This window comes from Lepisma saccharinum, chromosome 3 (genome assembly GCF_977018435.1).
Source record: "Lepisma saccharinum chromosome 3, izLepSacc3.1, whole genome shotgun sequence".
Classification (NCBI taxonomy): domain Eukaryota; kingdom Metazoa; phylum Arthropoda; class Insecta; order Zygentoma; family Lepismatidae; genus Lepisma; species Lepisma saccharinum.
Genome location: NC_139231.1, coordinates 25,738,169 through 25,752,618, shown reverse-complemented (window position 1 = coordinate 25,752,618; position 14,450 = coordinate 25,738,169). Strand labels below are relative to the sequence as shown.

General features: G+C 39.4%; 1 protein-coding gene across 4 annotated transcripts in view; it reads left to right on the top strand.

Moving 5' to 3' along the window:
- The window catches only part of LOC145984942 (bumetanide-sensitive sodium-(potassium)-chloride cotransporter-like), a 418,353-nt gene that overhangs the window by 343,530 nt on the left and 60,373 nt on the right, over positions 1 to 14,450 (top strand). For all 4 annotated transcript variants that reach the window (XM_083118362.1, XM_083118360.1, XM_083118364.1 and 1 more), the window contains exons 6-7: positions 2,387 to 2,501; positions 2,926 to 3,065. In XM_083118362.1, coding sequence (XP_082974488.1) covers positions 2,387 to 2,501; positions 2,926 to 3,065 — 255 coding nt within the window. The remainder of the gene's footprint in view (positions 1 to 2,386; positions 2,502 to 2,925; positions 3,066 to 14,450) is intronic.

The window sequence follows — 14,450 nt, the reverse complement described above, 5'->3', positions numbered from 1 at the left end:
GTTATACCGGATATGTGGCAACAATAGCTTTAGGATAACGAAGAACTGTAAATGCTTAGTGGTATACCAATTTGTTTGCCAGAGGTCATCAATGAATTGCGTAAAACAAACCCAAATCGTCGCATTATTCTTCACCACGACAACGCCAGTTTCCACTCAGAACACCAAACTGTTGATTTTTTTTGTCCAGTAAAAATGTCGAATTAATGACTCATTGTCCGTACTCACCTGATTTATCACCTAATGACTTCTTTTTGTTCTCACACATGGAAAATAAGATGCATGGTGAGTGATTTTTGTCGTCTGAAGCAGCTGTTGACGCATTCCGAACAGCAGTTTCTGAGATATCAGCTTCAGAGTGGAAAAAATGCTTTCAAAATTGGTTTGAGTGTATGCAAAAGTGTATTGATCTTAAGGGTGAATACTTTGAAAAACAATAAAGCCATTCCCAGAATTTCACATGTCTTTTTCATATTGATTGCATAAACTTTTCCAGCAGCCCTCGTATATACACTGTAATTATAATTGAGAATTACTCCAATTCAAGAAACCTTTCTATTCGAGGGTTCCTGAGTTCAGTCTCCTTTAATCTATCTGAACTTAGAGGACTTAAACTTTGCCAGAAAACAGTATATACAATAAATTATGTTCTCTCCTAAGGTTAATAACATGCCATCCACACAAGGCATTGTTTATTAAGCATATAAATGATGACGGTATAATCATCACTACTTTCTTTCCAGTTGTCCTAAGAAAATCCATTAATGGGAATTTATATGCCACACAATGTCATTGGTGTAGCAGCCACCCCCTCCAGAAATTTTGCCAAATTGTCTAAGTATCTTTTAACTTTGATCTGTACATTGAAAATGTTTGCCAGAGACTTTGTAATACAAGTACATACAGTACCAATCTAAAAAGTAATGCTTTTGTTATTTAGGCTCACATTTCTGTTCAGAACCAACTAACAATGAAATAGCATTGTAAGAGTTAACAACTAATATCTAATTTAATATCTAATCTAACAATTTCTTATGTATCTAAAGGTTGCTGTACTATTTCCTATCCTCACTCAGAGAAAGATAAATCTTAGTCCTTTGTCGATGAAAGATGTTGGTGGCAAGATCATTAGTTAATTGCTCAACATGTTTGGCCACTGTGGTGCGGATGTTGCATGCTAAGAAAAGGCAATCTCTGTGTAATTGTTTGAAAGGAAGTAACTTGGATGACAAACGTGCACATTGACTTAGATCACACCAGAATTGTTTGTGAAAAAGGGAAACATGTACAATTGTAAGAACATAAACATAATTTTGAATGACCAAATATTACAATTGAGAATATATCCAATTTTATTATTGATGCAGTGATCACAACTGAGTTCCTTGAATTCCAGGAACTATGTGTGAATTTTCTTCACTGGTGTGAAAAATGATAATACTTAATTGAAAATGAACTTTTGCACTTTTTTGGTTTTTCTACGGTCACCCTCATTGAAGGTTTATATTAATATTTTGAGATATCACCTAGGGGAGAAAAGGGAGTGGATGGGCTTAGGCCCTTAGTTTAAATTTATGAATTGATGATCTCTGACATGTGCCAAGATATTTTCGACAATTACATTCTTCCCAGACTGTAGCAACAGTTTGGAATAGCCCCATTTTCTGTATCACAATAATGCTCCTGTCTACACAGCAAGGTCAATTGAATCGTAGTTTGAAGAAAATCAAATTGAAGTGTTCAACTATCAAATTGAAGTGTTCAAATGGCTGACCCAAAGCTCTGACTTGAACCCAACGAAACATATTTGGTATGAGCTGGAGTGTCGAACAACAAATCACCATGCTACAGGAAGAATGGAAACAAATTCTACCAGAACTTAGTGAAGAGCCTAAGCTGAAGATTAAGTGCTGTAATAACATTGTATTAATAGCATACACAACACTTTTGGAACCAACAGCAATGGATATATTCTGACTTCTGGTTACAGAGTGTATTTTAAAACAAATATGGCACTACTACTACTATATTAGTTCAACAGCCCCCAAGACAGTCAGCTTGAAAACAAAGTGGTGTTTCAGCTCAGAAAGTTACATGAGGAGTGGCACTATTCGTGGAATGGACCTGAGAGAGAGAGAGAAGAAGAAGAAAAGATACAGGAAATTGTACCCGTGGTTCCAAGAATACAATGTGTGTCAAAATGAGGTTGTAAAGGTGATGTTGAAAGGTACTGAAGAAGAGCATGGCTGCACGATGTTGGTATCAGGAATCATGCTCCATTTTTCAAGGGTTAAAAATGCAAATTATAATGGTAAAAGGTTTGAGATTATCCAGATTGGAGAATTCTCTATGATTTTTTTTTAAAATTGAATGATTTATTTTTCAGACCCAGATGCTGCTACTGTTTGTGTTGATCGCTTCGCAAATTGATTTCATGGTTGGAACAGTAATGGGACCTCTGGATGATGAGGAAGCTGCTAAAGGATTTATTGGATACAATAGTAAGCAGCGTATACATATTTCAAAACATGTTTATTTGTAATTATTTTTTTTAAAATTAATGCTGTATATTATTTTTTGCTTGGAGCAGAGCAAGACATCAGAATATGTTTCTTCTTTAGAATTAATTGAATATAAAATGTTTTAAAATAAATGGTGGTGGTAAGTAATCAGTTGATTCAGGATATTTTTATCTTCAGTTGAACATTCTGTTGTGAACGGTAAAACAATAAAAGTTTCAAAGTTCCATGGAAATGAAAACTGTAATTGCTATAAGAATTAACATTTATGAGCAATTATTGGCATACAATCGTGCGACTGGATCTGCTTGTGTTTGTATTGTTTTGTCAGTTTATATCTTTATTCAAAACCCAACATTAAGGTATAAAAACATTTTAATATTTTTTTTTTATATCCTTCCTACAGTGCAAACCCTTACTGACAATTGGGGTACTGACTACAGACGATATGAAGAAGTTGATCATGATTTCTTCTCAGTATTTGCCGTGTTCTTCCCTGCTGTAACAGGAATTGTTGCAGGTGCAAATCTGTCTGGAGATTTGAAGGTAATTTCATGAAATAAGATTTTAAAATGTATGAATAATAATCTTCTATGATTATTTGTTGCATTTTTTCTGTATTCAAGCAGGAATATGTTAATGAAGAATTTTAGATGCTGTCAAACATGAATGGTATTTTACTATGAGGCATGGTCCACTCAGTAGGACTTCTGACTGCCATGTGGAAGACTTGAATTTTATTTTTCAGATAGATGACATTGGGATTTTTCCATTGATGCCCCTGCATAAGCAGCCATGCATCTCATCTAACCTTCATTGGTACCTGATGGGGCAAAGGTAGTAGGCAAGTGGTCATATTACCTACACTATGATCAAAGTTGGTCCTCCTCCATGGCCATGCGGTCTAAGGCACTGTGCTTTGGACTCCGACTGCGGGATGACACAGGTTTGAGTCCACCTGGGTTCAGTCTCTGGGTTTTCGGCCTGTGTATAGGACTGGTGGCAACCCAGCATCATGAGGAAATTGGGGAGCTACGAGTGAGTAGTGTAACCCGGTCTCGGAAATCTCCTACAATGGCTGGGAGTTCGACGTGCTGACCCCACGCCATCCCCATTACTGGTTGAAGATCTCCACATCTCTAGGTAGGATTGTGGGAGGGAGACTGGCAGTCGGGAGATCAGCCTAGATCCTTCAAGGGCTGTCGAGCCCCAGGTTATTATTATTATTATTATGACCAAAATTGAGAATGTGTGTTTCTTATTGCTACATTCCCCCTCTGCACCTACATGATGCAATTTAGCAATTTTCTTTAATTTTATTTTCATTATAATGATAAAATTATTTTCAGTTTAAAAGAAAATGTGTACAAGACTAGAATTTTGCTGTTTGCTATTGGTCTCCCAGATAGTCTCAGATTCAATTCGCAGTGGGAGGTGAACAATTTTCTTGGCGAACAAACATTATGAAAGGATAAAGTAGCAGGCTCCAGTCCCAAAAGCTATATGACAGTGGAAACGGGACTCAGTGTGCCGACCTGCATCACCCAATGAAAACCCACTTTCAAGGCCATTGACCTCAAAGGGGCATTGTGCCTTGGAGTTTTGTATGTATCTTACTAAGCTGTGCATCAAGCTAACTTTGTAGCAGGTTTTATGTATCAATCCGCTCGAGAACTGAGCTCAGAATCTTCCGTGCCAGTCTTGCCTCAACCGCTGAGTTGCTTACATCGCAGACACTGAGAAAATCCACAGTATTGCCAACCGCACAACACATCAAAACCTGCATGCATGTCAAGCGGAATGTATTTTTGCTTCTTTTTGTCTCCTGAAACATAAAATTTTAGAAGTACTTTCTGGGCATAGATTATTTAATAAATGTGTCATTACTTAATACAAATGCGAAATATCTTCGAAACATGAGAGCACGTGTCTATATTTCGAGCACGCAAAAAGAAAATAAACAAAGATAAAAGTAAACAACGATAGACCCATCTTGAATTTAATGAGAAATTATTGTTTTTGGTTTAGATAGAAATACATTTATGAAAAACTTGATTGCTTCGTTTGCAATACATCCGTTACTGTAAGACACACGCACATCAAGTTATACCAGGAAAAAAAGCATGATTTATTATTGGTGATATATACAATCAGGTGCATTGTCTGCTGCTATTACTCTGGTTTCAATTTATGAATCACTTTACTAAACCAGGATTCAAATCTTGGTCTGTCAATTTCTTACTGATATTTACCCTTTCCTTTCTTTGCATGGAACAGTAAATATGCACCTGCAACAAAGACTTCATTGCCGCCAGTGGGTGAAACAATAAGCCTCCCCCTTCCCCTTCCCCTCTCCCTTTCTCATCAATTTGTTCAGCCCTGGCGGTGGTTTTACACGGTGGTGTCCTTCAATGTTTGATTCAATGTATGCCCCCCACCGAGTTAAAGCCCGTCTCGTCTTCTCACGGCGATATCTTTTAATATTGCGGAGATTCTTTTGTCATCAAACAACAAACGATCGTTTCCTCTTCCTAAACTTAAACCACAAATCATTCAGCACCCGTGATACAGTTTGTGTGCATATAGACCTCCTTGATGGCACAGTGGTAGCGTCGTTGGCTTGTAATCAAGGGGTCCTGGGTTCGATTTCCAGTGGAGGCACATATTGGTTCGAATCCCACTTTAAACTGTAGGTCCAGTCCCGATTAGCCTTACTGTGCATAAAGTGGACTTAAAACACAAAATCCATCAGTTTGTGTTCACATTGATGTCAAATCACCTCACACCCTGTTTTACTTTGATCATGTTGCCGTAAGGAGAATTGTGCAATTAAAACAACTTGCTTGATTTGAAGAGCTTTTGCCTTGGCATGAAGCCCAAAATAACACTCTGGTAAAACTGCACACTGAACACGAGACCTCGATTCAGCCATTCTCGCCATTGTATATCACAATTATTAATCACAATAAACATAGGGTTAAAATAGTGGGATGCGCAACACTGGTATCTTGGATTCCACGTGCTCTGCAACATATTCAGTCTTGCTCTACTCGCTCTTGAGCTTCAGAGATTCTTCAGCGCAATATAGATCCCAGTTGGCAAATCTGCGGATCCAAATTCGTCTATACAGTGATTGCAACCGATCAAGTACATACCTGCTAATGGATGTATTATTTTGTCTGTATTTTACAAATTAAATAACTGTTTTCTTGCAAGTATGCAGTTGTGTCTTAATAGAACCTGTCTCAGTGGAACTATATTGTGCACGCACGTTTGAATCTACACATGCGAAAACCTGTTGCAAAGTTAACTTGATGCTTCAGATTCAGATTATATCAACTAGATGATATATCATCATGATATTTTGTCAATATATATCATGTTGGCAATATATTGTTACGATCTTTGGCAAGGCAATATATATCGTGTTGACAATATATTGTTATGATATTTTTGATATATATCATGTCAAAGATATATTATCATGATATTTTGCAATATATATCATGGAGATGATATATCACTGATATCACAACATGGAAAAAAATATCGTATCATCTGTGATGATATTTACTTGACGATATATCGCGATATCAAATTTCCAAAATCGTCCATCCCTATTTCTTACATTATGAGAATTTTTTTTAAAGTTGTTTTTAGGGATGGAACTGCTACATTAACTGGTACTCTTCACTTTTGGCCAGGAACATTTTGTTGTTGTTGTTGTGGTAGGTTGGCAGCTGGTAATAAATGCATTTAGTGGTTATGCAAACATTAATAATATTGATTATAATTTATACAGCATGTCCCACATAAAACCGGTATGCATCATATGTATTGTTCATTACAGGCTGTTCAGTGAAGAATATACATAATTAGTGTTTTTATCTTATTTTCTTTTTTGTTTATATGCATCAAGTGTAAGTGATTTTATTTATGTGTAAGTTAGACATGTGTGAAGTGTGTGGGACTAAAAAACTGCGGAACCTCCCACAGACTTTGAGAACGGGAACTTACACCCACAAGTGTATTCGGGATTGTCCCGAGATCTGAGCCAGGCTCTTTGCTTGGGCATTGCCACCAGTCGTCGTACGAAAGTATTCGTAAGAAGAAAACTGTGACACACGTGCGTGGTTACAAGTGCACTGTAGCTGCTCATTCTACAGCCGAATTGACAGTCCTTTGTGTTTATCATGTAATCCTTTGTGTATTTGTATATAGTACTAATTAAATATATGTATATATTGTCTTTGTGTGTCTGTTTCTTAACCAGACACCATGCAGGAACCGGCAAATTTAGGATAATTCGGCAGGGTGGAGATCATCCAGTTAGCCAATGTAGTGCGAGGCTTTCTGGAAACTGACACTCAGCAAATGATCCTCCGGGCTGGATGCGTCGCAGTTGTAGTTTTCATGCCGTATTCCTGTAGTTCGGTATTAGGAAATCAACGAGCCAGAAGAAGAGTCAAGGTGCCACACACTCGGTCCACCATATTCGTTTTGTGTCTCTTGTACGGCAAGTCAAAATGGAGCAGTTACAGGCATCAAAGACAGTTCTTAAGCGGAAAGTGACACGCATAGAGAATAAGTCAGCTTCTCCCACACTGAATACTGCGACACTTCAAGTCTATATAGACAAGGTCCTTCAACTAAGTGCAGACTGTAGTGCATTACTTGTGAATCTCGCTAAACCGTGTGAAGAAACATTGTTCTCCGAGTACTACGATGAACTGAGTATGGTGCAGGACAGATTAGAGTTCTTGCTGGGCTCCTTGTACCAAAAGCAGAAGCAAACCATTTCTCCCATTGTCGCGGTCGTGGTGAACAGTGATGCGAAAGGTGATGTGCAGTTACCGAAACTAACATTGCCAGAATTCAGTGAAGACAAGCATCAATGGTTATCATTTTGGGACTTGTTCGTGCCATCGGTGCATAAAAACAAACAGCTCAATGGTGCTCAGAAGTTGCAATACTTGAATTCAGCATTAAAGGGTGAGCCGTCATTATTAATCCAGTTCATCGCAATAACAGATGCAAACTACGAGGAGCCGTGGAATCTACTAGTTTCGCGGTACCAAAACAAAAGAGAGAGAGATTGTGAACAGCACAATTAAACACTTGGTGAATCAACCTTGTGTGCCATCAAGCTCGGCCACAGGTGTTACGTAACCTAATTGACGTCACTTCTGAGTGTGTACATGTTAGACATTCCTGTAGAGGCATGGGATGCAATATTGGTCTTTCACACCACCGACAAGTTGGATTCAGAATCTCAGCAACAGTGGGAACTTTCACTAAAGAATGCAGAACTGTCTACTTTTGAGGACCTGACTACATTCCTGGATGTGCTTGCCAGAGCTCTCGCACCGTCTACGGTGACCTCCAGCTTCCCAAGCTCCAGCAAACCCCCTCCCAAGGCCAGTGATCATCCAGTGAAAAAGAATGTAAATTCGTATCACACAGCTGCTGAAACTGTGTGTGTTAAGTGTCATGGACACCACAGGTCACATACATGTCAGGATTATCAACAAATGGCTCTGAAAGATCGGTACTATTTCATGAAAAACAATGGTCTGTGCTACAACTGTTTGAAATCTAACTGTAACGTCAGAAAGTGTTATCGTGCATGTGTATGGTGTGCTTTAGAAACCACCACACATCACTTCACTTCTTTCCTAGTGAAAATCCCAGTTTTACGCAGCAAGAAACATCCCACATCACTAACAGAAAGCCACTCCATTGCAGGAAGTTCTCTTGTCTACAGCCATCGTGAGCGTCAGGGATAGACACAACAACGTTCAGCATTTTTGTGCCCTCCTAGATACGGGCTCGGAATGTACATTTGTCACTGAACAATGTAGTCACCAATTAGGTCTTTGAAAGAAACACATCACTGTTGCCATATCCGGTATTTCAGGAACCGGTATCGGTACTTCTCATTCCATGGTGGACCTACAGTTTAGGTCAAAAGCAGGTGACGAAATGTACACCACCAAGCCATCATTGTGAAGGAGATCACAAATGATTTTCCAAGCAGCAATTCACTTTTGATTGCCAGTGGGCACACCTACATAACCTTGACCTTGCCGACCCATCCTTCAACATACCAGACAAAATAGACATTCTATTTGGTGCAAATATTGTTCCCTTACTTTTAAGACATGAGAAAGTCGCAGGTCCAGTAGGTACACCAACTGCCATAAGTACTTCATGCTAAGCACATCGCGCTACGATGCCAGAGGTCCCAGGTTCGAATAATGGCCTGGCATGGCTATTTGTGAGTGTCCATTCATCAATTTCATCATATCATCACTTATCTCCATCTTTGAAAATTAGTCAAAAGTGGCACAAAAAGCGAAGTAAAATAATGCAAATCAAATAAAAATCAAATAAGTACTTCACTTGGGTGTGATTCTTATGGGCAGAATCAACGTTCCATGCAATAAACGCGCAGTGTCATCACATCATGTGTCATGTACTGAATTGGACGCTACCCTACAATGCTTCTGGGAGGTCAAAGCTGTGCCATCGGTAAAACTGTACAACGGAGAAGAAAACTTTTGTGAACAGCATTTTCGAAACACACATGAACGCGACAAAAACGTTCGTTATGTTGCCCTTCCGAGAATAAAGTGGTGTTCTTGGAGCTTCACTCCCCATTGCAGTGCAGCATCTCAAACAAGTGGAGAAACAACTCATCAAGAATCTGCAACATCAACAAAGGTATTCAGAGTGTATGCAGGAATACTTAGACTTTGGTAACATGAGGGTGATTCCGAAATCAGAATTGCCTATTTCCCAAGAAATCGGTTGCTACCTCCCACACCATAGTGTCATCAAAAAGGACAGTTCAACAACAGCTTTATGGATCATGTATGATGCCTGTGCCACGACGACGACAGGAGTGTTCCTCAATGATAAGCTGCTTGTAGGCCCTAAGATACAGGATGACATAATGCCTTTGTTGCTACATTTTCTTACCTATCAAATTGCCCTTACTTCGGATGTTGTCAAAATGTTCCAACAGGTGAAAATACACCCAGATGATGCAGAATATCATCGCATTGTGTGGAAGAAGTCACTGAAAGAAGAGACACGAGACTTTAGATTAGAGAGACTGACGTTTGGTATGGCTAGTGGTCCTTATTTAGCCACCAGTTGTTTACAACAGTTGTCCTGTGACGAAGAGGCAGACTTTCCTGAAGCAGCGGCGATTACCCTGAGAGACTTTTTCGTGGACAATATAGTGACTGGTAGTGATACAGTAACACAAGCTATCACTTTACAAAAGCAAATAAGTGAACTTCTACAAAGAGGTAGTTTCAAATTGCAGAAATGGTGCTCGAATCATTCAGAAGTATTGAGCGAAATCCCTGTACACTTACGAGAAACCAACTTTCCATTGGATGTGAGCATAAATGAACATACATATAAAAGCACTCGGGATCGAATGACATCCAGCGAGTGACGAATTTGCAGTATCAGTGATGCAACTCGCAACTCATGAGCAATTGACCAAACACATATTGTTATCAGACATCGTGAAAATATTTGACCCCCTCGGGTGGATATCTCCAGTAACTGTCAAAGCAAAGATCTTCATTCATGATGGTTGCGGTAAACGCGGTTTAAAATTACTTACGTGAAATTTAGAAGATTTCGCACTTCCGCATTGCTTTAAAATTACTTACGTGAAATCTTCTAAATTTCACGTAAGTAAAGATCTTCATGTAAACACTTTAACAAGCTAAACTTGACTGGGACGATATATACTTCCACCATAACTAGAAAGTGCATGGTGATCTTTTCAGGTGGAGTTGCATAAGTTGCAGGATATTAAGGTGCCTAGGTGCATCGTGTCTTCAAACCTGCTAATGTGCAAGCTCATAGGCTTTTGTGACAGTTCCGAGCGGGCCTATGTGGCCACAGCCTATTTACGTTCTACATACAGCGACGGCAGTGTTGAATTGCATCTCGCAGCAAGCAAAACGAGAGTCGTGCCTCTGAAGAAATTGACTCTCCCGAGACTCGAACTCTGTGCTGCAGTGTTACTCACACGTTTGCTGTAGACAATAAAGGAAGCTCTTCATCTGAACGTAACAAATATGTTTGCATTCAGTGACTCTTCAATAGTGTTGTGTTGGATAAACTCTTCTCCTTCTAACTGGTGTACATTTATAGCCAACAGAGTCACTAAAATACAAGACATTCTCTCTGCAGAGAATTGGTTCCACGTGTGCAGCAACGAGAATCCAGCTGATTTGGAGACTAGAGGAATTTCTCACTCAACCCTGCTCGAACGTGATATTTGGTTCTTCGGCCCACAGTGGTTATGTAATCAGTCCTTCCTTCCTACCCCACGGTCAACGTAGCAGAAATAGCTGAGGTGGAGAAAGAGAGAAAAAAGGGTCTTCTTGTATTACAGTCTTCAGTTGAGGTGGAGAAGTTATTAGTAAACAAAATGAACATCAGTGTGGACCCCTCTCCGCACAAGAACTTAATCACGCGGTGTTTTTGTTAGTGAAACAAGCACAAATTACTGCATTCCCTATAGAAATGAAGCATTTGAAAGAAGGGAATCCTTTGCCTTCGAAAAACCCTTACTCAGTTTGACTCCTTTCCTAGACTAGGAGGGAATTCTGAGAGTAGGTGGACATTTACACAGTGCACAAATGAGAATTGACAAGAAACATCCCATTCTGTTACCTCGTGAACATAAACTTACAGAGCTCATCGTGAAACATGAACATTTGAAACATTTACATGCGGGACCACAATTGCTTCTTGCTGTCCTACCAGTAGCAAAGCATGGACTGACAAAGGAGGCAAGCGATTATAGACACTCATTATATATATTTATATATAAATATAATTGTTGATTCAAATTTTGCCCCCCTCCCTCCCCCCAATTCATATTAAGGTGGCGCTTCTGACACAGGGGACATAAACATTAAAATCTCCATCCAAGAGAAACACAAGCATGGACGATGTACTCACTACAATAAATTCCAAACTTCTGTAAGTGTTGCACAAAGCCTCCATGAGATAATTGTTTAAAGTCAGGTAAATCGGATGTTGGTCGCCTCGGTTCCACGATTTTCATTTCTACACTTTTCTCCCTTGAGCTAAACGAACCAGATATAAATGGCTAAATAATACATTCACCTCTTTGGGTTCCCCAATGGTGTAGTGGCAATGTTGCGTTGCAGTCAAGGAATCTCGGGTTCAATACCCAGTTGAGGCACATTGAACGGCAGTTCGGATCCCACATTAAACTGTAGGCCCAGTCCTGATTAACCTATATGTACAAAAAGTGAACTTAATAACCCAACTCAAACAAACAATAGAGCACCCACGCTTCAGTGTATCAACCGTTCCCAAATTCATGTTCGTTTCGATTAATTCAGAGCACAAACACTCACTTCCTCACAAATTATTTCCCCAACTACAAAGCATCCACACAGGATAACTTTGAAATGCTCTGAAACAACAGTAAGTGATACCAACCTATTTCCTTAATTTTATCACTCACGGGAGAGAGTTTGGAGATAGAAATCACGCTATGGAATCAGACACATTACAACAGAAAGATTATGTATTCAATGTTGAAGTAATAAAGTGCCATAATAATACAAAATGTTTCTTTGTATACAATGTATATGATTTAGATTGTGATGTTTACAAATATCAGAAGATAGTCCCTTTTTCATATACTTTTTTTACCACCTCAATTTATATTTAAAAGCCATCAATTTATTGAGTTTACTTGTAAAATTTGTTAAACATTGCACTTGAATTACCTTAAAACGTTTCACTTGAATTACCATGTAAATAATTTGACAGTTACCAACACTCTAGCTCTCCACACTGGTGACGTAATTCGAGCTGGACACAGGGTGCAGACATTCCTCTTCCCAGAAACATAAGCACTCACCCTTTCCACCTTTGCCTCAACCCATAATGTCAAATTTTTGACGTGTTTTAAAAGTCGCGAAATACAAAATAATTTGTAATTTAAGTGATCTACATGGAATTTAGAGTAATGATAATGGTTTATTTCAGTTATTTTATGATTATTAATTATGAGTATCCTTGTGGTCTTCTTTGTGTGCTCATGAAGACACACATTGGTTATTAACATATTGGTCTGCTGGCAATGTTTCCTTCTGCTTTCCGAGAAGCACTAAGAAGCTCAGCTTTTCTGTGAGGGTTGAGGCCCATTTCTCCAACAAGATTTCACGTGCCACCATGTGATCCTTTGGGTGCATTGCTTCCCCATGACGGTCGCCGCAAGTAGAGTCTGCTGATTGCAACGGGCTGCGTTTCTGGATTGTACAAGGGCGGGACTTAATCAAAAGAATTGTATTTAAGTGTAAGGAATGTTTTAAGGAAAAACAGTTGACAGCAACTCAACTCATGGGTACTTTGTGAGCCCCTTGTGTCAACCCAGGTCGAGTATTTGCAAATACAGGTGTAGATTACTGTGGCCCATTTTCAATTAAGAGTTGCCAACTCAGGTCTTCAAAAGTCACCAAAGAATACGTCGCTGTTTTTGTGTGTCTTTCAACAAAAGCAATTCACTTGGAAGCGGTAAGTGATGCATCAACGCCTACATTCATTGCTGCTTTACGTAGGTTTGTGGCCAGATGTGGCAAACCTAACCGGATCTTAAGCTATTCTGGAACGAAAATCTTAGGGGCAAACAGAGAATTGAAAAAACTACTTCAATTCATGCGACAAAAAGAGCCCATCCAATTGGTATCAGATGTTACGGCTTCACAAGGAATACAATTGAATTCCAATCCACCTGGAGCAGCACACTGGGGTGGAGTATGGGAAATTTCAGTGAAAGCAGTGAAATACCACTTGAAAAGAGTTATGGCTCAACATTACTCACTTATGAGCAGTTCATCACGTTATTGACACAAATAGAGGTGTGTCTTAACTCGAGACCATTAACAGCATTGAGTACTGATCCAAATGATCTAACGGCACTCACGCCAGGACACTTCTTAACTGGTGATTCGTTACTGGCTGTGCCACAGGCTGACTTTACATCATCCACGTCGAATTGTTTGTCTAAGTGGCAGTTAATCCAAAAAATGACTCAACATTTTTGGGAACAGTGGGCAACAGAGTACTTGTCCAGACTCCAGCAATGGTCCAAATGGATGGAGAAGAAGGAAAATCTACAGATAGGAGATCTGGTGTTGTTGAAGGAACATACCCCTCCACAGCAATGGAAGCTAGGAAGAGTAGTGAAAGTTCATCCAGGACAAGACAAGTTAGTACAGTACGATCTGTGACAGTGCGAACAGCTGATGAACAATACAGATGTCCAATAGTGAAACTTGTTCCTCTCCCCTATTCTAAGGAGACATAAGTGTACTACATAGATTATTAATTGTGGTTGAAATTAATATTTCAACGGGGGGAGTGTATTCAGTGAAGAATGTACATAATTAGTGTTTTTATCTTATTTTCCTTTTTTGTGTATATCCATCAAGTGATTTTATTTATGTGCAAGTTTGACATGCGTGAAGTGTGTGGGACTAAAATACTGTGAGACCTCCCACAGACTTTGAGCCCACAGACTTTGAGAACGGGAACTTACACCCACAAGTGTATTCCGGAACGTCCCGAGAGCTGAGCCAGGCTCTTTGCTTGGGCGTTGCCACCAGTCGTTGTAAGAAAGTATTCGTGAGAAGAACCGTGACACACGCATGCTGTTACAAGAGTGCTGTAGATGCGCATTCTGCAGCCGAATTGACAGTCCTTCGTGTTTATCATGTAGTCCTTTGTGTATTTGTATATAGTACTAATTAAATATATGTATATATTGTCTTTGTGCATCTGTTTCTTAAACAGACACCGTGCAGGAACCGGTGAATTTAGGATAATTCAGACCAGGGTGGAGTTCAGCCAGTTAGC